This window comes from Ciona robusta, unplaced genomic scaffold (assembly GCF_009617815.1).
Source record: "Ciona robusta unplaced genomic scaffold, ASM961781v2 AP042737.1".
In the NCBI taxonomy this organism is placed as follows: Eukaryota; Metazoa; Chordata; class Ascidiacea; order Phlebobranchia; family Cionidae; genus Ciona; species Ciona robusta.
The window spans coordinates 637,840-659,517 of NW_028323116.1; the positions used below are offsets into that span (position 1 = coordinate 637,840).

Sequence of the window (21,678 nt, forward strand, 5' to 3'; positions counted from 1 at the left end):
AAAACCGACACATGTTAATATGTCCAATTCAGGACTTTTACAATGAAATTAATACAGAATTCCCATTCCAACTTTACTTTGTAGAGGAGGCACCGTAAAGAACTGGGTGCATTTTGTCTTACCGGAACCCTGATTCCGCGAAAGGATGAAAGATATGTTGCACAGAGAAAGGTGCTTTACTGTTATTTATGACTAATGAGCATATACACAACAATTGTTTTAGGTATTGCATGAATGAATGGAACTTGTTTTATATTTTTGTATATTGTATGGGTGACAACTTATTGAGCACGGTAGTGGTCATATAGATCCTTTTTGTCAAACTGTTGTTCTTGTTGTTGTTTTGTTAGCGATTTTTTTCCGCATAAATCTCAATTCTTAATTTCAGCATTATTCTTTATCTCTTGATTAAAATCAAATCATAATGAATGAATGAATGAATGAATGAATGAATGAATGAATGAAACTTAATTTATCCTCGCGTGGCTGGAAAACGACAGTCGTTATCACACGGGTTTAACACCTCGTGCCAGCTTACGAGTTGCCATGTATTTTACTTTGTGGGTAATTATTTTTTTTGGATTTTTTCATTTTTTTATGTATGGCTGATAATTTGGACAACCCATTAGTGACCACTGGGTTGAAGCAATTGTCGTTAAGTGTCTTGCCCAAGGACAGATACGCACACAATGGTAACAGCGACGAGCCTTGAACCCATTACCTAATGGTTACAAGCAGGCGCGCTAACCACTACGCCACGGCGCCGGACGTCATAATCATAACATAAATTAATAAATTTTAGACTAAATTTTCAGATTTAAAACTGCATATAATTAGCGATTAATTAGCCTTTTTAGTGGCCATCTGGCCGACTTAATTGGGACGTCCCCTACAAACTCCAAATAACATAGAAATCAGGATTTTTATTTTTGCTTCGCTGGCATTTTTGTTGCGATCGAGTATTGCACTGTTTATGTTTTCGTTTAGTCTGGTTAGTATATCGTTTACATCATAGTTTAGACGTTAAAGTGTCAACGTAAGGTGGTACACTTGCTTTTATACTGTAGCGGTTTATTAGAGAGAAAAACGACTTCTCACCGCGACTCACAAAATAAAAATGCCAACGAGCGCGAAATGCATGAATAAACACAGCCAATCCAGTGTGAACACAAACGAAGGGACGATAAAACTTACGATACACACCACCACCAGAGGGCTCATCACACTGCCCCTCCAAAAAATATTTTTGGCCTCAAAAAATGAAGAAAACATAATTGATTTTAACAAGAAAAAAACATACCCAAGAGAATTGCCTTCTTAGCGTGAAGGAAATACAACAGTAGTTTTGACTCTACAGCGGAAAAAATACAAACGTTACGAGAATACGGAAATATTAACTCTACTGCACAAAATAACAATAATATTCATCGAATCGACGCGGGCGTGCTCGACTGCGCCCATGCCGAGTTTGCGATAATGTACTTGGAGTTGCTGATGGGCTGCCCGTCTGCAGCTCCATCGCTCCCTCACGTTTTGCGTCATCGCTTTCCTCCTCCTCAGGGTCGTCGCTCTCGACCAGCCAATTTCGTGGCATCTGCCTCGCTTCGTATGGCCGGAGGCTGTCGACGTGTATCACTCTCGGTCGTGATTCGGGATGAAATTGCATATGGTATAATGAACAGTTAAACTTTTCCGTCACGAGATACGGTCCAACCCATCCTCTGCCAAGTTTCTGCTTTGCCTTGGGAGGATAATAATACCAAACCCAATTACCAAGATCGAACTCCTGGGGCCGCACTTTCCGATCGTAAACCGTTTTTTGCTTGATGGCGAATCTGCGCAGCGGTTGTCTCGCAAACTGGAATGTGCTATTCATCGCTTTTTGCATATGTTCAGCATACGCGGTGTGGCACGAAAAGGAGCCTTGTTGCGGGGGCACGCCGACGACCAGATCGATGGGCAATTGGTTTCTCCCTCGAGCATAAGTCTGTTGGGTGTGTAACCTGTACTATAATGTTCAGAGCAACGGTATGCCACTGTTAAATAAGGAAGCAACTCATTCCAATCATTTCGATTCTCGTTTACGAATAACGCTAACATTTGTTGAATCGTGCGATTAAACCTCTCAACCAAACCTGAAGAGTGAGGATGGTATGGCGTTGCACGTGTTTTCTCTACTTGAAGTAACTGGCAGATTTCCTGGAACAACAAGGAATCAAAGTCCCGACCTTGATCCGAATGGATTGCACTGGGGACTCCAAACCTGGTAAAAAATGATTAACCAAAGTCCGAGCTGTCGTCTCTGCTCGTTGGTCCGATAAAGGGAAACACTCCACCCATTTCGTAAAATAATCACATACCACTAACACGTATTGGTTACCTCCTGTGTTTTTTGGCAGTGGCCCAAGGAAGTCGATTCCAATGCGCTCCATAGAGTATTCGGCCACGGACGGTTGCAACTTTGCACCGGGTCGACCGTGGGTCGGTTTCCGTGTTGCACACTCTACGCACCAACGGCACCATCGTCTTATATCCTTTTGATGGCACGGCCAATAAAATCGCGGTCGTATTTGGGCCGTAGTTTTTTCCAATAACCAAGTGACCTGCGGTTCTTAATACATGGAGATGTCGGGAAAGTTCTTCCCTCAAAACGCGAGGTGCGACCAAAAACTTAACTTCATTATCCTTCGCCCAAAGGAAACCATATACAGTATAGGATGCCGTTTTCAACCACAAAACAATCCCATTGTTGTGGATGGTAAATGATGATCTTACTCGGAACGTTACAAATTGACTCTTCGTTCAAACTGTAGTCGTCGTGGCCGAGTGGTTAAGGCGACAGACTCGAAATCTGTTGGGTTCTGCCCGCACAGGTTCGAATCATGTCGGCGACGCTTTTTTTCTAATTTATGAGATAAATGATGATCTTACTCGGAACGGTTACAAATTAATTCTTTCAGAAAAACGTAGTCGTCGTGGCCAAGTGGTTAAGGCGACAGACTTGAAATCTTTTGGGCTCTGCCCGCACAGGTTCGAATCCTGTCGGCGACGTTCTTTTTCTAATTTTTGAGACAAATGATGATCTTACACGGAACGGTTACAAATTAATTCTTTGATGAAACCGTAGTCGTCGTGGCCGAGTGGTTAAGGCGACAGACTCGAAATATGTTGGGCTCTGCCCGCACAGGTTCGAATCCTGTCGGCGACGTTCTTTTTCTTATTTTTGAAATGAATGATGATCTTACTCGGAACGGTTACAAATTAAATCTTTGATGAAACCGTAGTCGTCGTGGCCGAGTGGTTAAAGCGACAGACTCGAAATCTGTTGGGCTCTGCCTGCACAGATTCGAATCCTGTCGGCGGCGTTCTTCTTTTAATCTATGAGATAAATGATGATCTTACTCGGAACGGTTACAAATTAATTCATGGTCAAACCGTAGTCATCGTGGCAGAGTGGTTAAGGCGACAGACTTGAAATCTGTTGGGCTCAGCGCGCACAGGTTCGTCTCTTGTCGGCGACGTTCTTCGCACAGGTTCGAATCGAATCCTGTCGGCGACGTTCTTTTTCTAATTTTTGAGACAAATGATGATCTTTCACGGAACGGTTACAAATTAATTCTTTGATGAAACCGTAGTCGTCGTGGCCGAGTGGTTAAGGCGACAGACTCGAAATATGTTGGGCTCTGCCCGCACAGGTTCGAATCCTGTCGGCGACGTTCTTTTTCTTATTCTTGAAATGAATGATGATCTTACTCGGAACGGTTACAAATTAAATCTTTGATGAAACCGTAGTCGTCGTGGCCGAGTGGTTAAAGCGACAGACTCGGAATCTGTTGGGCTCTGCCTGCCAGGTTCGAATCCTGTCGGCGGCGTTCTTCTTTTAATCTTTGAGATAAATGATGATCTTACTCGGAACGGTTACAAATTAATTCATGGTCAAACCGTAGTCATCGTGGCCGAGTGGTTAAGGCGACAGACTTGAAATCTGTTGGGCTCAGCACGCACAGGTTCGTCCCTTGTCGGCGACGTTCTTCTTCTAATTTACGAGATAAATGATGATCTTACTCGGAACGGTTACAAATTAATTCATGGTCAAACCGTAGTCGTCGTGGCCGAGTGGTTAAGGCGACATACTCGAAATCTGTTGGGCTCTGCCCGCACAGGTTCGAATCCTGTCGGCGACGTTCTTTTTCTAATTTTTGAGACAAATGATGATCTTACACGGAACGGTTGCAAATTAATTCTTTGATGAAACCGTAGTCGTCGTGGCCGAGTGGTTAAGGCGACAGACTCGAAATCTGTTGGGCTCTGCCTGCACAGGTTCGAATCCTGTCGGCGACGTTCTTCTTCTAATCTTTGAGATAAATGATGATTTTACTCGGAACGGTTACAAATTAATTCATGGTCAAACCGTAGTCATCGTGGCCGAGTGGTTAAGGCGACAGACTTGAAATCTGTTGGGCTCTGCGCGCACAGGTTCGTCGCTTGTCGGCGACGTTCTTTTCATAATTTTTGTGGACGGTAAATGATGATTTTACTCGGAACGGTTACAAATTAATTCTTTGATGAAACCGTAGTCGTCGTGGCCGAGTGGTTAAGGCGACAGATTTGAAACCTGTTGGGCTCTGCCCGCACAGGTTCGAATCCTGTCGGCGACGTTCTTTTTCTAATTTTTGAGACAAATGATGATCTTACTCGGAACGGTTACAAATTAATTCTTGTAAGATCATCCACAGGTTTGAATCCTGTGGGCGACGTTTTTTTCCTAATGTTTGTGGATAGTAAATGATGATCTTACTCGGAACGGTTACAAATTGTTTTTTTTCTAAACTCGTAGTCGTCGTGGCCGAGTGGTTAAAGCGAAAGACCTGAGATCTGTTGGGCTCTGCCCGCACAGGTCAGAATCCTGTCGGCGACGTTCTTTTTCTAATTTTTGAGACAAATGATGATCTTACACGGAACGGTTACAAATTAATTCTTTGATGAAACCGTAGTCGTCGTGGCCGAGTGGTTAAGGCGACAGACTCGAAATATGTTGGGCTCTGCCCGCACAAGTTCGAATCCTGTCGGCGGCGTTCTTTTTCTTATTTTTGAAATGAATGATGATCTTACTCGGAACGGTTACAAATTAAATCTTTGATGAAACCGTAGTCGTCGTGGCCGAGTGGTTAAAGCGACAGACTCGGAATCTGTTGGGCTCTGCCTGCCAGGTTCGAATCCTGTCGGCGGCGTTCTTCTTTTAATCTTTGAGATAAATGATGATCTTACTCGGAACGGTTACAAATTAATTCATGGTCAAACCGTAGTCGTCGTGGCCGAGTGGTTAAGGCGACATACTCGAAATCTGTTGGGCTCTGCCCGCACAGGTTCGAATCCTGTCGGCGACGTTCTTTTTCTTATTCTTGAAATGAATGATGATCTTACTCGGAACGGTTACAAATTAAATCTTTGATGAAACCGTAGTCGTCGTGGCCGAGTGGTTAAGGCGACAGACTTGAAATCTGTTGGGCTCAGCACGCACAGGTTCGTCCCTTGTCGGCGACGTTCTTCTTCTAATTTACGAGATAAATGATGATCTTACTCGGAACGGTTACAAATTAATTCATGGTCAAACCGTAGTCGTCGTGGCCGAGTGGTTAAGGCGACATACTCGAAATCTGTTGGGCTCTGCCCGCACAGGTTCGAATCCTGTCGGCGACGTTCTTTTTCTAATTTTTGAGACAAATGATGATCTTACACGGAACGGTTGCAAATTAATTCTTTGATGAAACCGTAGTCGTCGTGGCCGAGTGGTTAAGGCGACAGACTCGAAATCTGTTGGGCTCTGCCTGCACAGGTTCGAATCCTGTCGGCGACGTTCTTCTTCTAATCTTTGAGATAAATGATGATTTTACTCGGAACGGTTACAAATTAATTCATGGTCAAACCGTAGTCATCGTGGCCGAGTGGTTAAGGCGACAGACTTGAAATCTGTTGGGCTCTGCGCGCACAGGTTCGTCGCTTGTCGGCGACGTTCTTTTCATAATTTTTGTGGACGGTAAATGATGATTTTACTCGGAACGGTTACAAATTAATTCTTTGATGAAACCGTAGTCGTCGTGGCCGAGTGGTTAAGGCGACAGATTTGAAACCTGTTGGGCTCTGCCCGCACAGGTTCGAATCCTGTCGGCGACGTTCTTTTTCTAATTTTTGAGACAAATGATGATCTTACTCGGAACGGTTACAAATTAATTCTTGTAAGATCATCCACAGGTTTGAATCCTGTGGGCGACGTTTTTTTCCTAATGTTTGTGGATAGTAAATGATGATCTTACTCGGAACGGTTACAAATTGTTTTTTTTCTAAACTCGTAGTCGTCGTGGCCGAGTGGTTAAAGCGAAAGACCTGAGATCTGTTGGGCTCTGCCCGCACAGGTCAGAATCCTGTCGGCGACGTTCTTTTTCTAATTTTTGAGACAAATGATGATCTTACACGGAACGGTTACAAATTAATTCTTTGATGAAACCGTAGTCGTCGTGGCCGAGTGGTTAAGGCGACAGACTCGAAATATGTTGGGCTCTGCCCGCACAAGTTCGAATCCTGTCGGCGGCGTTCTTTTTCTTATTTTTGAAATGAATGATGATCTTACTCGGAACGGTTACAAATTAAATCTTTGATGAAACCGTAGTCGTCGTGGCCGAGTGGTTAAAGCGACAGACTCGGAATCTGTTGGGCTCTGCCTGCCAGGTTCGAATCCTGTCGGCGGCGTTCTTCTTTTAATCTTTGAGATAAATGATGATCTTACTCGGAACGGTTACAAATTAATTCATGGTCAAACCGTAGTCGTCGTGGCCGAGTGGTTAAGGCGACATACTCGAAATCTGTTGGGCTCTGCCCGCACAGGTTCGAATCCTGTCGGCGACGTTCTTTTTCTTATTCTTGAAATGAATGATGATCTTACTCGGAACGGTTACAAATTAAATCTTTGATGAAACCGTAGTCGTCGTGGCCGAGTGGTTAAGGCGACAGACTTGAAATCTGTTGGGCTCAGCACGCACAGGTTCGTCCCTTGTCGGCGACGTTCTTCTTCTAATTTACGAGATAAATGATGATCTTACTCGGAACGGTTACAAATTAATTCATGGTCAAACCGTAGTCGTCGTGGCCGAGTGGTTAAGGCGACATACTCGAAATCTGTTGGGCTCTGCCCGCACAGGTTCGAATCCTGTCGGCGACGTTCTTTTTCTAATTTTTGAGACAAATGATGATCTTACACGGAACGGTTGCAAATTAATTCTTTGATGAAACCGTAGTCGTCGTGGCCGAGTGGTTAAGGCGACAGACTCGAAATCTGTTGGGCTCTGCCTGCACAGGTTCGAATCCTGTCGGCGACGTTCTTCTTCTAATCTTTGAGATAAATGATGATTTTACTCGGAACGGTTACAAATTAATTCATGGTCAAACCGTAGTCATCGTGGCCGAGTGGTTAAGGCGACAGACTTGAAATCTGTTGGGCTCTGCGCGCACAGGTTCGTCGCTTGTCGGCGACGTTCTTTTCATAATTTTTGTGGACGGTAAATGATGATTTTACTCGGAACGGTTACAAATTAATTCTTTGATGAAACCGTAGTCGTCGTGGCCGAGTGGTTAAGGCGACAGATTTGAAACCTGTTGGGCTCTGCCCGCACAGGTTCGAATCCTGTCGGCGACGTTCTTTTTCTAATTTTTGAGACAAATGATGATCTTACTCGGAACGGTTACAAATTAATTCTTGTAAGATCATCCACAGGTTTGAATCCTGTGGGCGACGTTTTTTTCCTAATGTTTGTGGATAGTAAATGATGATCTTACTCGGAACGGTTACAAATTGTTTTTTTTCTAAACTCGTAGTCGTCGTGGCCGAGTGGTTAAAGCGAAAGACCTGAGATCTGTTGGGCTCTGCCCGCACAGGTCAGAATCCTGTCGGCGACGTTCTTTTTCTAATTTTTGAGACAAATGATGATCTTACACGGAACGGTTACAAATTAATTCTTTGATGAAACCGTAGTCGTCGTGGCCGAGTGGTTAAGGCGACAGACTCGAAATATGTTGGGCTCTGCCCGCACAAGTTCGAATCCTGTCGGCGGCGTTCTTTTTCTTATTTTTGAAATGAATGATGATCTTACTCGGAACGGTTACAAATTAATTCTTTGATGAAACCGTAGTCGTCGTGGCCGAGTGGTTAAGGCGACAGACTCGAAATCTGTTGGGCTCTGCCTGCACAGGTTCGAATCCTGTCGGCGACGTTCTTTTTCTAATCTTTGAGATAAATGATAATTTTACTCGGAACGGTTACAAATTAATTCATGGTCAAACCGTAGTCATCGTGGCCGAGTGGTTAAGGCGACAGACTTGAAATCTGTTGGGCTCTGCCTGCACAGGTTCGAATCCTGTCGGCGACGTTCTTCTTCTAATCTTTGAGATAAATGATGATTTTACTCGGAACGGTTACAAATTAATTCATGGTCAAACCGTAGTCATCGTGGCCGAGTGGTTAAGGCGACAGACTTGAAATCTGTTGGGCTCTGCGCGCACAGGTTCGTCGCTTGTCGGCGACGTTCTTATCATAATTTTTGTGGACGGTAAATGATGATTTTACTCGGAACGGTTACAAATTAATTCTTTGATGAAACCGTAGTCGTCGTGGCCGAGTGGTTAAGGCGACAGATTTGAAACCTGTTGGGCTCTGCCCGCACAGGTTCGAATCCTGTCGGCGACGTTCTTTTTCTAATTTTTGAGACAAATGATGATCTTACTCGGAACGGTTACAAATTAATTCTTGTAAGATCATCCACAGGTTTGAATCCTGTGGGCGACGTTTTTTTCCTAATGTTTGTGGATAGTAAATGATGATCTTACTCGGAACGGTTACAAATTGTTTTTTTTCTAAACTCGTAGTCGTCGTGGCCGAGTGGTTAAAGCGAAAGACCTGAGATCTGTTGGGCTCTGCCCGCACAGGTCAGAATCCTGTCGCCGACGTTCTTCTTCTAATTTTTGAGACAAATGATGATCTTACTAGGAAGTGTTACAAATTAATTCTTGGTCAAACCGTAGTCATCGTGGCCGAGTGGATAAGGCGACAGACTCGAAATCTTTTGGGCTCTGCCGGCACAGGTCAGAATCCTGTCGGCGACGTTCTTCTTCTAATTTTTGAGACAAATGATGATCTTACTGGGAAGTGTTACAAATTAATTCTTGGTCAAACCGTAGTCATCGTGGCCGAGTGGATAAGGCGACAGACCTGAAATATGTTGGGCTCTGCCCGCACAGGTTCGAATCCTGTCGGCGACGTTCTTTTTCTTATTCTTGAAATGAATGATGATCTTACTCGGAACGGTTACAAATTAAATCTTTGATGAAACCGTAGTCGTCGTGGCCGAGTGGTTAAAGCGACAGACTCGAAATCTGTTGGGCTCTGCCTGCCAGGTTCGAATCCTGTCGGCGGCGTTCTTCTTTTAATCTTTGAGATAAATGATGATCTTACTCGGAACGGTTACAAATTAATTCTTTGATGAAACCGTAGTCGTCGTGGCCGAGTGGTTAAGGCGACAGACTCGAAATCTGTTGGGCTCAGCACGCACAGGTTCGTCCCTTGTCGGCGACGTTCTTCTTCTAATTTTTGAGATAAATGATGATCTTACTCGGAACGGTTACAAATTAATTCATGGTCAAACCGTAGTCATCGTGGCCGAGTGGTTAAGGCGACATACTCGAAATCTGTTGGGCTCTGCCCGCACAGGTTCGAATCCTGTCGGCGACGTTCTTTTTCTAATTTTTGAGACAAATGATGATCTTACACGGAACGGTTGCAAATTAATTCTTTGATGAAACCGTAGTCGTCGTGGCCGAGTGGTTAAGGCGACAGACTCGAAATCTGTTGGGCTCTGCCCGCACAGGTTCGAATCCTGTCGGCGGCGTTCTTTTTCTTATTTTTGAAATGAATGATGATCTTACTCGGAACGGTTACAAATTAATTCTTTGATGAAACCGTAGTCGTCGTGGCCGAGTGGTTAAGGCGACAGACTCGAAATCTGTTGGGCTCTGCCTGCACAGGTTCGAATCCTGTCGGCGACGTTCTTCTTCTAATCTTTGAGATAAATGATGATTTTACTCGGAACGGTTACAAATTAATTCATGGTCAAACCGTAGTCATCGTGGCCGAGTGGTTAAGGCGAAAGACTTGAAATCTGTTGGGCTCTGCCTGCACAGGTTCGAATCCTGTCGGCGACGTTCTTCTTCTAATCTTTGAGATAAATGACGATTTTACTCGGAACGGTTACAAATTAATTCATGGTCAAACCGTAGTCATCGTGGCCGAGTGGTTAAGGCGACAGACTTGAAATCTGTTGGGCTCTGCGCGCACAGGTTCGTCGCTTGTCGGCGACGTTCTTATCATAATTTTTGTGGACGGTAAATGATGATTTTACTCGGAACGGTTACAAATTAATTCTTTGATGAAACCGTAGTCGTCGTGGCCGAGTGGTTAAGGCGACAGATTTGAAACCTGTTGGGCTCTGCCCGCACAGGTTCGAATCCTGTCGGCGACGTTCTTTTTCTAATTTTTGAGACAAATGATGATCTTACTCGGAACGGTTACAAATTAATTCTTGTAAGATCATCCACAGGTTTGAATCCTGTGGGCGACGTTTTTTTCCTAATGTTTGTGGATAGTAAAAGATGATCTTACTCGGAACGGTTACAAATTGTTTTTTTTCTAAACTCGTAGTCGTCGTGGCCGAGTGGTTAAAGCGAAAGACCTGAGATCTGTTGGGCTCTGCCCGCACAGGTCAGAATCCTGTCGCCGACGTTCTTCTTCTAATTTTTGAGACAAATGATGATCTTACTAGGAAGTGTTACAAATTAATTCTTGGTCAAACCGTAGTCATCGTGGCCGAGTGGATAAGGCGACAGACTCGAAATCTTTTGGGCTCTGCCGGCACAGGTCAGAATCCTGTCGGCGACGTTCTTCTTCTAATTTTTGAGACAAATGATGATTTTACTCGGAACGGTTACAAATTAATTCATGGTCAAACCGTAGTCATCGTGGCCGAGTGGATAAGGCGACAGACCTGAAATATGTTGGGCTCTGCCCGCACAGGTTCGAATCCTGTCGGCGACGTTCTTTTTCTAATTTTTGAGACAAATGATGATCTTACTCGGAACGGTTACAAATTAATTCTTTGATGAAACCGTAGTCGTCGTGGCCGAGTGGTTAAGGCGACAGACTCGAAATCTGTTGGGCTCTGCCAGCCTAGGTTCGAATCCTGTCGGCGACGTTCTTTTTCTTATTTTTGAAATGAATGATGATCTTACTCGGAACGGTTTCAAATTAAACCTTTAATGCAACCGTGGCCGAGTAGTTAAGGCGACAGACCTGAAATCTGTTGGGCTCTGCCCACACAGGTTCGAATCCTGTCGGCGACGTTTTTTTTCTTATTTTTGAAATGAATGATGATCTTACTCGGAACAGTTTCAAATTAAACCTTTAATGCAACCGTAGTCGTCGTGGCCGAGTGGTTAAGGCGACAGACTTGAAATCTGTTGGGCTCTGCCCGCACAGGTTCGAATCCTGTCGGCGACGTTCTTTTTTTAATTTTTGAGATAAATGATGATCTTACTGGGAACAGTTACAAATTAATTCTTGGTCAATCCGTAGTCGTCGTGGCCGAGTGGTTAAGGCGACAGACTTGAAATCTGTTGGGCTCTGCCCGCACAGGTTCGAATCCTGTCGGCGACGTTCTTTTTCTAATTTTTGAGATAAATGATGATCTTACTGGGAACAGTTACAAATTAATTCTTGGTCAAACCGTAGTCATCGTGGCCGAGTGGTTAAGGCGACAGACTCGAAATCTGTTGGGCTCTGCCCGCACAGGTTCGAATCCTGTCGGCGACGTTCTTCTTCTAATTTTTGAGACAAATGATGATCTTACTCGGAACGGTTACAAATTAATTCTTTGATGAAACCGTAGTCGTCGTGGCCGAGTGGTTAAGGCGACAGACTCGAAATCTGTTGGGCTCTGCCCGCCCAGGTTCGAATCCTGTCGGCCACGTTCTTTTTCTAATTTTTAATATAAATGATGATCTTACTGGGAACAGTTACAAATTAATTCTTGGTCAAACCGTAGTCGTCGTGGCCGAGTGGTTAAGGCGACAGACTTGAAATCTGTTGGGCTCTGCCCGCACAGGTTCGAATCCTGTCGGCGACGTTCTTTTTCTAATTTTTGAGATAAATGATGATCTTACTGGGAACAGTTACAAATTAATTCTTGGTCAAACCGTAGTCGTCGTGGCCGAGTGGTTAAGGCGACAGACTAGAAATCTGTTGGGCTCTGCCCACACAGGTTCGAATCCTGTCGGCGACGTTCTTCTTCTAATTTTTGAGACAAATGATGATCTTACTCGGAACGGTTACAAATTAATTCTTTGATGAAACCGAAGTCGTCGTGGCCGAGTGGTTAAGGCGACAGACTCGAAATCTGTTGGGCTCTGCCCGCACAGGTTCGAATCCTGTCGGCCACGTTCTTTTTCTAATTTTTAATATAAATGATGATCTTACTGGGAACAGTTACAAATTAATTCTTGGTCAAACCGTAGTCGTCGTGGCCGAGTGGTTAAGGCGACAGACTCGAAATCTGTTGGGCTCTGCCCGCACAGGTTCGAATCCTGTCGGCGACGTTCTTCTTCTAATTTTTCAGACAAATGATGATCTTACTCGGAACAGTTTCAAATTAAACCTTTAATGCAACCGTAGTCGTCGTGGCCGAGTGGTTAAGGCGACAGACTTGAAATCTGTTGGGCTCTGGCCGCACACTGGGAACAGTTACAAATTAATTCTTGGTCAAACCGTAGTCGTCGTGGTCGAGTGGTTAAGGCGACAGACTCGAAATCTGTTGGGCTCTGCCCGCACAGGTTCGAATCCTGTCGGCGACGTTCTTTTTCCTATTTTTGAAATGAATGATGATCTTACTCGGAACGGTTTCAAATTAAACCTTTAATGCAACCGTAGTCGTCGTGGCCGAATGGTTAAGGCGACAGACTTGAAATCTGTTGGGCTCTGCCCGCACAGGTTCGAATCCTGTCGGCGACGTTCTTTTTCTTATTTTTGAAATGAATGATGATCTTACTCGGAACAGTTTCAAATTAAACCTTTAGTGCAACCGTAGTCGTCGTGGCCGAGTGGTTAAGGCGACAGACTTGAAATCTGTTGGGCTCTGCCCGCACAGGTCAGAATCCTGTCGGCGACGTTCCTTTTCTTATTTTTGAAATGAATGATAATCCTTACTCGGAACAGTTTCAAATTAAACCTTTAATGCAACCGTAGTCGTCGTGGCCGAGTGGTTAAGGCGACAGACTTGAAATCTGTTGGGCTCTGCCCGCACAGGTTCGAATCCTGTCGGCGACGTTCTTTTTCTAATTTTTGAGATAAATGATGATCTTACTGGGAACAGTTACAAATTAATTCTTGGTCAAACCGTAGTCGTCGTGGCCGAGTGGTTAAGGCGAAATACCTGAGATCTGTTGGGCTCTGCCCGCACAGGTCAGAATCCTGTCGCCGACGTTCTTCTTCTAATTTTTGAGACAAATGATGATCTTAATAGGAAGTGTTACAAATTAATTCTTGGTCAAACCGTAGTCATCGTGGCCGAGTGGATAAGGCGACAGACTCGAAATCTTTTGGGCTCTGCCGGCACAGGTCAGAATCCTGTCGGCGACGTTCTTCTTCTAATTTTTGAGACAAATGATGATCTTACTGGGAAGTGTTACAAATTAATTCTTGGTCAAACCGTAGTCATCGTGGCCGAGTGGATAAGGCGACAGACCTGAAATATGTTGGGCTCTGCCCGCACAGGTTCGAATCCTGTCGGCGACGTTCTTTTTCTTATTCTTGAAATGAATGATGATCTTACTCGGAACGGTTACAAATTAAATCTTTGATGAAACCGTAGTCGTCGTGGCCGAGTGGTTAAAGCGACAGACTCGAAATCTGTTGGGCTCTGCCTGCCAGGTTCGAATCCTGTCGGCGGCGTTCTTCTTTTAATCTTTGAGATAAATGATGATCTTACTCGGAACGGTTACAAATTAATTCATGGTCAAACCGTAGTCATCGTGGCCGAGTGGTTAAGGCGACAGACTTGAAATCTGTTGGGCTCAGCACGCACAGGTTCGTCCCTTGTCGGCGACGTTCTTCTTCTAATTTTTGAGATAAATGATGATCTTACTCGGAACGGTTACAAATTAATTCATGGTCAAACCGTAGTCATCGTGGCCGAGTGGTTAAGGCGACATACTCGAAATCTGTTGGGCTCTGCCCGCACAGGTTCGAATCCTGTCGGCGACGTTCTTTTTCTAATTTTTGAGACAAATGATGATCTTACACGGAACGGTTGCAAATTATTTCTTTGATGAAACCGTAGTCGTCGTGGCCGAGTGGTTAAGGCGACAGACTCGAAATCTGTTGGGCTCTGCCTGCACAGGTTCGAATCCTGTCGGCGACGTTCTTCTTCTAATCTTTGAGATAAATGATGATTTTACTCGGAACGGTTACAAATTAATTCATGGTCAAACCGTAGTCATCGTGGCCGAGTGGTTAAGGCGACAGACTTGAAATCTGTTGGGCTCTGCGCGCACAGGTTCGTCGCTTGTCGGCGACGTTCTTTTCATAATTTTTGTGGACGGTAAATGATGATTTTACTCGGAACGGTTACAAATTAATTCTTTGATGAAACCGTAGTCGTCGTGGCCGAGTGGTTAAGGCGACAGATTTGAAACCTGTTGGGCTCTGCCCGCACAGGTTCGAATCCTGTCGGCGACGTTCTTTTTCTAATTTTTGAGACAAATGATGATCTTACTCGGAACGGTTACAAATTAATTCTTGTAAGATCATCCACAGGTTTGAATCCTGTGGGCGACGTTTTTTTCCTAATGTTTGTGGATAGTAAATGATGATCTTACTCGGAACGGTTACAAATTGTTTTTTTTCTAAACTCGTAGTCGTCGTGGCCGAGTGGTTAAGCGAAAGACCTGAGATCTGTTGGGCTCTGCCCGCACAGGTCAGAATCCTGTCGGCGACGTTCTTTTTCTAATTTTTGAGACAAATGATGATCTTACTCGGAACGGTTACAAATTAATTCTTTGATGAAACCGTAGTCGTCGTGGCCGAGTGGTTAAGGCGACAGACTCGAAATATGTTGGGCTCTGCCCGCACAGGTTCGAATCCTGTCGGCGGCGTTCTTTTTCTTATTTTTGAAATGAATGATGATCTTACTCGGAACGGTTACAAATTAATTCTTTGATGAAACCGTAGTCGTCGTGGCCGAGTGGTTAAGGCGACAGACTCGAAATCTGTTGGGCTCTGCCTGCACAGGTTCGAATCCTGTCGGCGACGTTCTTCTTCTAATCTTTGAGATAAATGATGATTTTACTCGGAACGGTTACAAATTAATTCATGGTCAAACCGTAGTCATCGTGGCCGAGTGGTTAAGGCGACAGACTTGAAATCTGTTGGGCTCTGCCTGCACAGGTTCGAATCCTGTCGGCGACGTTCTTCTTCTAATTTTGAGATAAATGATGATTTTACTCGGAACGGTTACAAATTAATTCATGGTCAAACCGTAGTCATCGTGGCCGAGTGGTTAAGGCGACAGACTTGAAATCTGTTGGGCTCTGCGCGCACAGGTTCGTCGCTTGTCGGCGACGTTCTTATCTAATTTTTGGACGGTAAATGATGATTTTACTCGGAACGGTTACAAATTAATTCTTTGATGAAACCGTAGTCGTCGTGGCCGAGTGGTTAAGGCGACAGATTTGAAACCTGTTGGGCTCTGCCCGCACAGGTTCGAATCCTGTCGGCGACGTTCTTTTTCTAATTTTTGAGACAAATGATGATCTTACTCGGAACGGTTACAAATTAATTCTTGTAAGATCATCCACAGGTTTGAATCCTGTGGGCGACGTTTTTTTCCTAATGTTTGTGGATAGTAAATGATGATCTTACTCGGAACGGTTACAAATTGTTTTTTTTCTAAACTCGTAGTCGTCGTGGCCGAGTGGTTAAAGCGAAAGACCTGAGATCTGTTGGGCTCTGCCCGCACAGGTCAGAATCCTGTCGCCGACGTTCTTCTTCTAATTTTTGAGACAAATGATGATCTTACTAGGAAGTGTTACAAATTAATTCTTGGTCAAACCGTAGTCATCGTGGCCGAGTGGATAAGGCGACAGACTCGAAATCTTTTGGGCTCTGCCGGCACAGGTCAGAATCCTGTCGGCGACGTTCTTCTTCTAATTTTTGAGACAAATGATGATTTTACTCGGAACGGTTACAAATTAATTCATGGTCAAACCGTAGTCATCGTGGCCGAGTGGTTAAGGCGACAGACCTGAAATATGTTGGGCTCTGCCCGCACAGGTTCGAATCCTGTCGGCGACGTTCTTTTTCTAATTTTTGAGACAAATGATGATCTTACTCGGAACGGTTACAAATTAATTCTTTGATGAAACCGTAGTCGTCGTGGCCGAGTGGTTAAGGCGACAGACTCGAAATCTGTTGGGCTCTGCCCGCACAGGTTCGAATCCTGTCGGCGACGTTCTTCTTCTAATTTTTGAGACAAATGATGATCTTACTCGGAACGGTTACAAATTAATTCTTTGGTGAAACCGTAGTCGTCGTGGCCGAGTGGTTAAGGCGACAGACTCGAAATCTGTTGGGCTCTGCCCGCACAGGTTCGAATCCTGTCGGCGACGTTCTTTTTCTTATTTTTGAAATGAATGATGATCTTACTCGGAACGGTTTCAAATTAAACCTTTAATGCAACCGTGGCCGAGTAGTTAAGGCGACAGACCTGAAATCTGTTGGGCTCTGCCCACACAGGTTCGAATCCTGTCGGCGACGTTTTTTTTCTTATTTTTGAAATGAATGATGATCTTACTCGGAACAGTTTCAAATTAAACCTTTAATGCAACCGTAGTCGTCGTGGCCGAGTGGTTAAGGCGACAGACTTGAAATCTGTTGGGCTCTGCCCGCACAGGTTCGAATCCTGTCGGCGACGTTCTTTTTCTAATTTTTGAGATAAATGATGATCTTACTGGGAACAGTTACAAATTAATTCTTGGTCAAACCGTAGTCGTCGTGGCCGAGTGGTTAAGGCGACAGACTTGAAATCTGTTGGGCTCTGCCCGCACAGGTTCGAATCCTGTCGGCGACGTTCTTTTTCTAATTTTTGAGATAAATGATGATCTTACTGGGAACAGTTACAAATTAATTCTTGGTCAAACCGTATTCGTCGTGGCCGAGTGGTTAAGGCGACAGACTCGAAATCTGTTGGGCTCTGCCCGCACAGGTTCGAATCCTGTCGGCGACGTTCTTCTTCTAATTTTTGAGACAAATGATGATCTTACTCGGAACGGTTACAAATTAATTCTTTGATGAAACCGTTGTCGTCGTGGCCGAGTGGTTAAGGCGACAGACTCGAAATCTGTTGGGCTCTGCCCGCCCAGGTTCGAATCCTGTCGGCCACGTTCTTTATCTAATTTTTAATATAAATGATGATCTTACTGGGAACAGTTACAAATTAATTCTTGGTCAAACCATAGTCGTCGTGGCCGAGTGGTTAAGGCGACAGACTTGAAATCTGTTGGGCTCTGCCCGCACAGGTTCGAATCCTGTCGGCGACGTTCTTTTTCTAATTTTTGAGATAAATGATGATCTTACTGGGAACAGTTACAAATTAATTCTTGGTCAAACCGTAGTCGTCGTGGCCGAGTGGTTAAGGCGACAGACTAGAAATCTGTTGGGCTCTGCCCACACAGGTTCGAATCCTGTCGGCGACGTTCTTCTTCTAATTTTTGAGACAAATGATGATCTTACTCGGAACGGTTACAAATTAATTCTTTGATGAAACCGAAGTCGTCGTGGCCGAGTGGTTAAGGCGACAGACTCGAAATCTGTTGGGCTCTGCCCGCACAGGTTCGAATCCTGTCGGCCACGTTCTTTTTCTAATTTTTAATATAAATGATGATCTTACTGGGAACAGTTACAAATTAATTCTTGGTCAAACCGTAGTCGTCGTGGCCGAGTGGTTAAGGCGACAGACTCGAAATCTGTTGGGCTCTGCCCGCACAGGTTCGAATCCTGTCGGCGACGTTCTTCTTCTAATTTTTCAGACAAATGATGATCTTACTCGGAACAGTTTCAAATTAAACCTTTAATGCAACCGTAGTCGTCGTGGCCGAGTGGTTAAGGCGACAGACTTGAAATCTGTTGGCTCTGGCCGCACACTGGGAACAGTTACAAATTAATTCTTGGTCAAACCGTAGTCGTCGTGGTCGAGTGGTTAAGGCGACAGACTCGAAATCTGTTGGGCTCTGCCCGCACAGGTTCGAATCCTGTCGGCGACGTTCTTTTCCTATTTTTGAAATGAATGATGATCTTACTCGGAACGGTTTCAAATTAAACCTTTAATGCAACCGTAGTCGTCGTGGCCGAATGGTTAAGGCGACAGACTTGAAATCTGTTGGGCTCTGCCCGCACAGGTTCGAATCCTGTCGGCGACGTTCTTTTTCTATTTTTGAAATGAATGATGATCTTACTCGGAACAGTTTCAAATTAAACCTTTAGTGCAACCGTAGTCGTCGTGGCCGAGTGGTTAAGGCGACAGACTTGAAATCTGTTGGGCACTGCCCGCACAGGTTCGAATCCTGTCGGCGACGTTCTTTTTCTTATTTTTGAAATGAATGATGATCTTACTCGGAACAGTTTCAAATTAAACCTTTAGTGCAACCGTAGTCGTCGTGGCCGAGTGGTTAAGGCGACAGACTTGAAATCTGTTGGGCTCTGCCCGCACAGGTTCGAATCCTGTCGGCGACGTTCTTTTTCTAATTTTTGAGATAAATGATGATCTTACTGGGAACAGTTACAAATTAATTCTTGGTCAAACCGTAGTCGTCGTGGCCGAGTGGTTAAGGCGACAGACTCGAAATCTGTTGGGCTCTGCCCGCACAGGTTCGAATCCTGTCGGCGACGTTCTTTTTCCTATTTTTGAAATGAATGATGATCTTACTCGGAACGGTTTCAAATTAAACCTTTAATGCAACCGTAGACGTCGTGGCCGAGTGGTTAAGGCGACAGACTTGAAATCTGTTGGGCTCTGCCCGCACAGGTTCGAATCCTGTCGGCGACGATCTTCTTCTAATTTTTCAGACAAATGATGATCTTACTCGGAACGGTTACAAATTAATTCTTTGATGAAACCGTAGTCGTCGTGGCCGAGTGGTTAAGGCGACAGACTCGAAATCTGTTGGGCTCTGCCCGCACAGGTTCGAATCCTGTCGGCGACGTTCTTTTTCTAATTTTTGAAATGAATGATGATCTTACTCGGAACGGTTTCAAATTAAACCTTTAATGCAACCGTGGCCGAGTGGTTAAGGCGACAGACTCGAAATCTGTTGGGCTCTGCCCGCACAGGTTCGAATCCTGTCGGCGACGTTCTTTTTCTAATTTTTGAAATGAATGATGATCTTACTCGGAACGGTTACAAATTAATTCTTTGATGAAACCGTAGTCGTCGTGGCCGAGTGGTTAAGGCGACAGACTCGAAATCTGTTGGGCTCTGCCCGCCAGGTTCGAATCCTGTCGGCGACGTTCTTTTTCTAATTTTTGAAATGAATGATGATCTTACTCGGAACGGTTTCAAATTAAACCTTTAATGCAACCGTGGCCGAGTGGTTAAGGCGACAGACTCGAAATCTGTTGGGCTCTGCCCGCACAGGTTCGAATCCTGTCGGCGACGTTCTTTTTCTAATTTTTGAAAAATGATGATCTTACTCGGAACAGTTTCAAATTAATTTAATGCAACCGTAGTCGTCGTGGCCGAGTGGTTAAGGCGACAGACTTGAAATCTGTTGGGCTCTGCCCGCACAGGTTCGAATCCTGTCGGCGACGTTCTTTTTCTAATTTTTGAGAAATGATGATCTTACTGGAACAGTTACAAATTAATTCTTGGTCAAACCGTAGTCGTCGTGGCCGAGTGGTTAAGGCGACAGACTTGAAATCTGTTGGGCTCTGCCGCACAGGTTCGAATCCTGTCGGCGACGTTCTTTTTCTTATTTTTGAAATGAATGATGATCTTACTCGGAACGTTTCAAATTAAACCTTTAATGCAACCGTGGCCGAGTGGTTAAGGCGACAGACTTGAAATCTGTTGGGCTCTGCCCGCACAGGTTCGAATCCTGTCGGCGACGTTCTTTTCTATTTTTGAATGAATGATGATCTTACTCGGAACAGTTTCAAATTAAACCTTTAATGCAACCGTAGTCGTCGTGGCCGAGTGGTTAAGGCGACAGACTGAAATCTGTTGGGCTCTGCCCGCACAGGTTCGAATCCTGTCGGCGACGTTCTTTTCTAATTTTTGAGATAAATGATGATCTTACTGGGAACAGTTACAAATTAATTCTTGGTCAAACCGTAGTCGTCGTGGCCGAGTGGTTAAGGCGACAGACTCGAAATCTGTTGGGCTCTGCCCGCACAGGTTCGAATCCTGTCGGCGACGTTCTTTTCTAATTTTTGAGACAAATGATGATCTTACTCGGAACAGTTACAAATTATTTTGGTCAACCGTAGTCGTCGTGGCCGAGTGGTTAAGGCGACAGACTCGAAATCTGTTGGGCTCTGCCCGCCCAGGTTCGAATCCTGTCGGCGACGTTCTTTTCTAATTTTTGAAATGAATGATCTTACTCGGAACGGTTTCAAATTAAACTTTATGAACCGTAGTCGTCGTGGCCGAGTGGTTAAGGCGACAGACTTGAAATCTGTTGGGCTCTGCCCGCACAGGTTCGAATCCTGTCGGCGACGTTCTTTTTCTAATTTTTCAGAAATGATGATCTTACTCGGAACGGTTACAAATTAATTCTTTGAAAACCGTAGTCGTCGTGGCCGAGTGGTTAAGGCGACAGACTTGAAATCTGTTGGGCTCTGCCCGCACAGGTTCGAATCCTGTCGGCGACGTTCTTTTTCTAATTTTTGAGATAAATGATGATCTTACTGGGAACAGTTACAAATTAATTCTTGGTCAAACCGTAGTCGTCGTGGCCGAGTGGTTAAGGCGACAGACTCGAAATCTGTTGGGCTCTGCCCGCACAGGTTCGAATCCTGTCGGCGACGTTCTTTTCTAATTTTTGAGACAAATGATGATCTTACTCGGAACGGTTACAAATTAATTCTTGAAACCGTAGTCGTCGTGGCCGAGTGGTTAAGGCGACAGACTCGAAATCTGTTGGGCTCTGCCCGCACAGGTTCGAATCCTGTCGGCGACGTTCTTCTTCTAATTTTTGAGACAAATGATGATCTTACTCGGAACGGTTACAAATTAATTCTTTGATGAAACCGTAGTCGTCGTGGCCGAGTGGTTAAGGCGACAGACTCGAAATCTGTTGGGCTCTGCCCGCACAGGTTCGAATCCTGTCGGCGACGTTCTTCTTCTAATTTTTGAGACAAATGATGATCTTACTCGGAACGGTTACAAATTAATTCTTTATGAACCGTTGTCGTCGTGGCCGAGTGGTTAAGGCGACAGACTCGAAATCTGTTGGGCTCTGCCCGCACAGGTTCGAATCCTGTCGGCGACGTTCTTCTTCTAATTTTTGAGACAAATGATGATCTTACTCGGA

At 44.7% G+C, this 21,678-nt stretch overlaps 1 protein-coding gene and 55 non-coding genes across 56 annotated transcripts; 55 read left to right on the forward strand and 1 right to left on the reverse strand.

Moving 5' to 3' along the window:
* Positions 1–1,399: 1,399 nt before the first annotated feature.
* On the reverse strand, positions 1,400–2,432 carry LOC149724312 (uncharacterized). Its single transcript, XM_089893236.1, has 2 exons — positions 2,229–2,432; positions 1,400–1,987 (listed from the first exon to the last, which is right to left on the reverse strand). Exons 1-2 carry the CDS (start codon positions 2,430–2,432, stop codon positions 1,400–1,402), a joined length of 792 nt encoding a protein of 263 aa, XP_089749362.1.
* A 537-nt stretch (positions 2,433–2,969) lies between these two features.
* Positions 2,970–3,051, forward strand: Trnas-uga (transfer RNA serine (anticodon UGA)). Its single transcript has one exon. It is a non-coding gene; the product is annotated as a tRNA-Ser (tRNA).
* Positions 3,052–3,791: 740 nt separating this feature from the next.
* Positions 3,792–3,872, forward strand: Trnap-cgg (transfer RNA proline (anticodon CGG)). The gene has a single exon. It is a non-coding gene; the product is annotated as a tRNA-Pro (tRNA).
* A 387-nt stretch (positions 3,873–4,259) lies between these two features.
* On the forward strand, positions 4,260–4,341 carry Trnas-cga (transfer RNA serine (anticodon CGA)). The gene has a single exon. It is a non-coding gene; the product is annotated as a tRNA-Ser (tRNA).
* Positions 4,342–4,576: 235 nt separating this feature from the next.
* Trnas-uga (transfer RNA serine (anticodon UGA)) lies at positions 4,577–4,658 on the forward strand. Its single transcript has one exon. It is a non-coding gene; the product is annotated as a tRNA-Ser (tRNA).
* Positions 4,659–5,150: 492 nt separating this feature from the next.
* Trnap-cgg (transfer RNA proline (anticodon CGG)) lies at positions 5,151–5,231 on the forward strand. Its single transcript has one exon. It is a non-coding gene; the product is annotated as a tRNA-Pro (tRNA).
* Positions 5,232–5,775: 544 nt separating this feature from the next.
* Trnas-cga (transfer RNA serine (anticodon CGA)) lies at positions 5,776–5,857 on the forward strand. The gene has a single exon. It is a non-coding gene; the product is annotated as a tRNA-Ser (tRNA).
* Positions 5,858–6,092: 235 nt separating this feature from the next.
* Positions 6,093–6,174, forward strand: Trnas-uga (transfer RNA serine (anticodon UGA)). Its single transcript has one exon. It is a non-coding gene; the product is annotated as a tRNA-Ser (tRNA).
* A 492-nt stretch (positions 6,175–6,666) lies between these two features.
* On the forward strand, positions 6,667–6,747 carry Trnap-cgg (transfer RNA proline (anticodon CGG)). The gene has a single exon. It is a non-coding gene; the product is annotated as a tRNA-Pro (tRNA).
* A 544-nt stretch (positions 6,748–7,291) lies between these two features.
* Positions 7,292–7,373, forward strand: Trnas-cga (transfer RNA serine (anticodon CGA)). The gene has a single exon. It is a non-coding gene; the product is annotated as a tRNA-Ser (tRNA).
* Positions 7,374–7,608: 235 nt separating this feature from the next.
* On the forward strand, positions 7,609–7,690 carry Trnas-uga (transfer RNA serine (anticodon UGA)). Its single transcript has one exon. It is a non-coding gene; the product is annotated as a tRNA-Ser (tRNA).
* Positions 7,691–8,182: 492 nt separating this feature from the next.
* On the forward strand, positions 8,183–8,264 carry Trnas-cga (transfer RNA serine (anticodon CGA)). Its single transcript has one exon. It is a non-coding gene; the product is annotated as a tRNA-Ser (tRNA).
* Positions 8,265–8,338: 74 nt separating this feature from the next.
* Trnas-uga (transfer RNA serine (anticodon UGA)) lies at positions 8,339–8,420 on the forward strand. The gene has a single exon. It is a non-coding gene; the product is annotated as a tRNA-Ser (tRNA).
* A 235-nt stretch (positions 8,421–8,655) lies between these two features.
* Trnas-uga (transfer RNA serine (anticodon UGA)) lies at positions 8,656–8,737 on the forward strand. The gene has a single exon. It is a non-coding gene; the product is annotated as a tRNA-Ser (tRNA).
* A 1,116-nt stretch (positions 8,738–9,853) lies between these two features.
* On the forward strand, positions 9,854–9,935 carry Trnas-cga (transfer RNA serine (anticodon CGA)). Its single transcript has one exon. It is a non-coding gene; the product is annotated as a tRNA-Ser (tRNA).
* A 75-nt stretch (positions 9,936–10,010) lies between these two features.
* Positions 10,011–10,092, forward strand: Trnas-cga (transfer RNA serine (anticodon CGA)). Its single transcript has one exon. It is a non-coding gene; the product is annotated as a tRNA-Ser (tRNA).
* Positions 10,093–10,483: 391 nt separating this feature from the next.
* Trnas-uga (transfer RNA serine (anticodon UGA)) lies at positions 10,484–10,565 on the forward strand. Its single transcript has one exon. It is a non-coding gene; the product is annotated as a tRNA-Ser (tRNA).
* Positions 10,566–11,517: 952 nt separating this feature from the next.
* On the forward strand, positions 11,518–11,599 carry Trnas-uga (transfer RNA serine (anticodon UGA)). The gene has a single exon. It is a non-coding gene; the product is annotated as a tRNA-Ser (tRNA).
* Positions 11,600–11,673: 74 nt separating this feature from the next.
* Positions 11,674–11,755, forward strand: Trnas-uga (transfer RNA serine (anticodon UGA)). Its single transcript has one exon. It is a non-coding gene; the product is annotated as a tRNA-Ser (tRNA).
* Positions 11,756–11,829: 74 nt separating this feature from the next.
* Trnas-cga (transfer RNA serine (anticodon CGA)) lies at positions 11,830–11,911 on the forward strand. Its single transcript has one exon. It is a non-coding gene; the product is annotated as a tRNA-Ser (tRNA).
* Positions 11,912–12,142: 231 nt separating this feature from the next.
* Trnas-uga (transfer RNA serine (anticodon UGA)) lies at positions 12,143–12,224 on the forward strand. The gene has a single exon. It is a non-coding gene; the product is annotated as a tRNA-Ser (tRNA).
* A 74-nt stretch (positions 12,225–12,298) lies between these two features.
* On the forward strand, positions 12,299–12,380 carry Trnas-aga (transfer RNA serine (anticodon AGA)). Its single transcript has one exon. It is a non-coding gene; the product is annotated as a tRNA-Ser (tRNA).
* A 231-nt stretch (positions 12,381–12,611) lies between these two features.
* Trnas-cga (transfer RNA serine (anticodon CGA)) lies at positions 12,612–12,693 on the forward strand. The gene has a single exon. It is a non-coding gene; the product is annotated as a tRNA-Ser (tRNA).
* A 173-nt stretch (positions 12,694–12,866) lies between these two features.
* Trnas-cga (transfer RNA serine (anticodon CGA)) lies at positions 12,867–12,948 on the forward strand. Its single transcript has one exon. It is a non-coding gene; the product is annotated as a tRNA-Ser (tRNA).
* A 75-nt stretch (positions 12,949–13,023) lies between these two features.
* On the forward strand, positions 13,024–13,105 carry Trnas-uga (transfer RNA serine (anticodon UGA)). Its single transcript has one exon. It is a non-coding gene; the product is annotated as a tRNA-Ser (tRNA).
* A 233-nt stretch (positions 13,106–13,338) lies between these two features.
* Positions 13,339–13,420, forward strand: Trnas-uga (transfer RNA serine (anticodon UGA)). The gene has a single exon. It is a non-coding gene; the product is annotated as a tRNA-Ser (tRNA).
* A 1,011-nt stretch (positions 13,421–14,431) lies between these two features.
* Trnas-cga (transfer RNA serine (anticodon CGA)) lies at positions 14,432–14,513 on the forward strand. The gene has a single exon. It is a non-coding gene; the product is annotated as a tRNA-Ser (tRNA).
* A 235-nt stretch (positions 14,514–14,748) lies between these two features.
* On the forward strand, positions 14,749–14,830 carry Trnas-uga (transfer RNA serine (anticodon UGA)). Its single transcript has one exon. It is a non-coding gene; the product is annotated as a tRNA-Ser (tRNA).
* Positions 14,831–15,321: 491 nt separating this feature from the next.
* Positions 15,322–15,403, forward strand: Trnas-cga (transfer RNA serine (anticodon CGA)). Its single transcript has one exon. It is a non-coding gene; the product is annotated as a tRNA-Ser (tRNA).
* Positions 15,404–15,477: 74 nt separating this feature from the next.
* On the forward strand, positions 15,478–15,559 carry Trnas-uga (transfer RNA serine (anticodon UGA)). Its single transcript has one exon. It is a non-coding gene; the product is annotated as a tRNA-Ser (tRNA).
* A 231-nt stretch (positions 15,560–15,790) lies between these two features.
* On the forward strand, positions 15,791–15,872 carry Trnas-uga (transfer RNA serine (anticodon UGA)). Its single transcript has one exon. It is a non-coding gene; the product is annotated as a tRNA-Ser (tRNA).
* Positions 15,873–16,519: 647 nt separating this feature from the next.
* On the forward strand, positions 16,520–16,601 carry Trnas-cga (transfer RNA serine (anticodon CGA)). Its single transcript has one exon. It is a non-coding gene; the product is annotated as a tRNA-Ser (tRNA).
* Positions 16,602–16,676: 75 nt separating this feature from the next.
* On the forward strand, positions 16,677–16,758 carry Trnas-cga (transfer RNA serine (anticodon CGA)). Its single transcript has one exon. It is a non-coding gene; the product is annotated as a tRNA-Ser (tRNA).
* A 223-nt stretch (positions 16,759–16,981) lies between these two features.
* On the forward strand, positions 16,982–17,063 carry Trnas-uga (transfer RNA serine (anticodon UGA)). Its single transcript has one exon. It is a non-coding gene; the product is annotated as a tRNA-Ser (tRNA).
* Positions 17,064–17,137: 74 nt separating this feature from the next.
* On the forward strand, positions 17,138–17,219 carry Trnas-uga (transfer RNA serine (anticodon UGA)). Its single transcript has one exon. It is a non-coding gene; the product is annotated as a tRNA-Ser (tRNA).
* A 387-nt stretch (positions 17,220–17,606) lies between these two features.
* Trnas-uga (transfer RNA serine (anticodon UGA)) lies at positions 17,607–17,688 on the forward strand. Its single transcript has one exon. It is a non-coding gene; the product is annotated as a tRNA-Ser (tRNA).
* A 74-nt stretch (positions 17,689–17,762) lies between these two features.
* Trnas-aga (transfer RNA serine (anticodon AGA)) lies at positions 17,763–17,844 on the forward strand. Its single transcript has one exon. It is a non-coding gene; the product is annotated as a tRNA-Ser (tRNA).
* Positions 17,845–18,075: 231 nt separating this feature from the next.
* On the forward strand, positions 18,076–18,157 carry Trnas-cga (transfer RNA serine (anticodon CGA)). The gene has a single exon. It is a non-coding gene; the product is annotated as a tRNA-Ser (tRNA).
* Positions 18,158–18,329: 172 nt separating this feature from the next.
* Positions 18,330–18,411, forward strand: Trnas-cga (transfer RNA serine (anticodon CGA)). Its single transcript has one exon. It is a non-coding gene; the product is annotated as a tRNA-Ser (tRNA).
* Positions 18,412–18,485: 74 nt separating this feature from the next.
* On the forward strand, positions 18,486–18,567 carry Trnas-uga (transfer RNA serine (anticodon UGA)). Its single transcript has one exon. It is a non-coding gene; the product is annotated as a tRNA-Ser (tRNA).
* A 74-nt stretch (positions 18,568–18,641) lies between these two features.
* Trnas-uga (transfer RNA serine (anticodon UGA)) lies at positions 18,642–18,723 on the forward strand. Its single transcript has one exon. It is a non-coding gene; the product is annotated as a tRNA-Ser (tRNA).
* A 75-nt stretch (positions 18,724–18,798) lies between these two features.
* On the forward strand, positions 18,799–18,880 carry Trnas-uga (transfer RNA serine (anticodon UGA)). Its single transcript has one exon. It is a non-coding gene; the product is annotated as a tRNA-Ser (tRNA).
* Positions 18,881–18,954: 74 nt separating this feature from the next.
* Positions 18,955–19,036, forward strand: Trnas-cga (transfer RNA serine (anticodon CGA)). Its single transcript has one exon. It is a non-coding gene; the product is annotated as a tRNA-Ser (tRNA).
* A 75-nt stretch (positions 19,037–19,111) lies between these two features.
* Trnas-uga (transfer RNA serine (anticodon UGA)) lies at positions 19,112–19,193 on the forward strand. The gene has a single exon. It is a non-coding gene; the product is annotated as a tRNA-Ser (tRNA).
* A 75-nt stretch (positions 19,194–19,268) lies between these two features.
* On the forward strand, positions 19,269–19,350 carry Trnas-cga (transfer RNA serine (anticodon CGA)). Its single transcript has one exon. It is a non-coding gene; the product is annotated as a tRNA-Ser (tRNA).
* A 522-nt stretch (positions 19,351–19,872) lies between these two features.
* Positions 19,873–19,954, forward strand: Trnas-uga (transfer RNA serine (anticodon UGA)). The gene has a single exon. It is a non-coding gene; the product is annotated as a tRNA-Ser (tRNA).
* Positions 19,955–20,025: 71 nt separating this feature from the next.
* Positions 20,026–20,106, forward strand: Trnas-uga (transfer RNA serine (anticodon UGA)). The gene has a single exon. It is a non-coding gene; the product is annotated as a tRNA-Ser (tRNA).
* A 65-nt stretch (positions 20,107–20,171) lies between these two features.
* Positions 20,172–20,253, forward strand: Trnas-uga (transfer RNA serine (anticodon UGA)). The gene has a single exon. It is a non-coding gene; the product is annotated as a tRNA-Ser (tRNA).
* Positions 20,254–20,479: 226 nt separating this feature from the next.
* Positions 20,480–20,561, forward strand: Trnas-cga (transfer RNA serine (anticodon CGA)). Its single transcript has one exon. It is a non-coding gene; the product is annotated as a tRNA-Ser (tRNA).
* Positions 20,562–20,631: 70 nt separating this feature from the next.
* On the forward strand, positions 20,632–20,713 carry Trnas-cga (transfer RNA serine (anticodon CGA)). The gene has a single exon. It is a non-coding gene; the product is annotated as a tRNA-Ser (tRNA).
* Positions 20,714–20,781: 68 nt separating this feature from the next.
* On the forward strand, positions 20,782–20,863 carry Trnas-uga (transfer RNA serine (anticodon UGA)). The gene has a single exon. It is a non-coding gene; the product is annotated as a tRNA-Ser (tRNA).
* Positions 20,864–20,934: 71 nt separating this feature from the next.
* Trnas-uga (transfer RNA serine (anticodon UGA)) lies at positions 20,935–21,016 on the forward strand. The gene has a single exon. It is a non-coding gene; the product is annotated as a tRNA-Ser (tRNA).
* A 74-nt stretch (positions 21,017–21,090) lies between these two features.
* Trnas-cga (transfer RNA serine (anticodon CGA)) lies at positions 21,091–21,172 on the forward strand. The gene has a single exon. It is a non-coding gene; the product is annotated as a tRNA-Ser (tRNA).
* Positions 21,173–21,242: 70 nt separating this feature from the next.
* On the forward strand, positions 21,243–21,324 carry Trnas-cga (transfer RNA serine (anticodon CGA)). Its single transcript has one exon. It is a non-coding gene; the product is annotated as a tRNA-Ser (tRNA).
* A 75-nt stretch (positions 21,325–21,399) lies between these two features.
* Positions 21,400–21,481, forward strand: Trnas-cga (transfer RNA serine (anticodon CGA)). Its single transcript has one exon. It is a non-coding gene; the product is annotated as a tRNA-Ser (tRNA).
* Positions 21,482–21,554: 73 nt separating this feature from the next.
* On the forward strand, positions 21,555–21,636 carry Trnas-cga (transfer RNA serine (anticodon CGA)). The gene has a single exon. It is a non-coding gene; the product is annotated as a tRNA-Ser (tRNA).
* The last annotated feature ends 42 nt before the right edge of the window (positions 21,637–21,678 follow it).

Excerpts from the sequence above, each read along its gene's own strand:
- LOC149724312 (XM_089893236.1), bottom strand. The coding sequence starts at position 2,432 with ATGGAGCGCATTGGAATCGACTTCCTTGGGCCACTGCCAAAAAACACA. Across the intron at positions 1,988-2,228 it reads TGCAATCCATTCGGATCAAG|ACTTATGCTCGAGGGAGAAA; the intron begins GTCGGGACTTTG and ends CACACCCAACAG.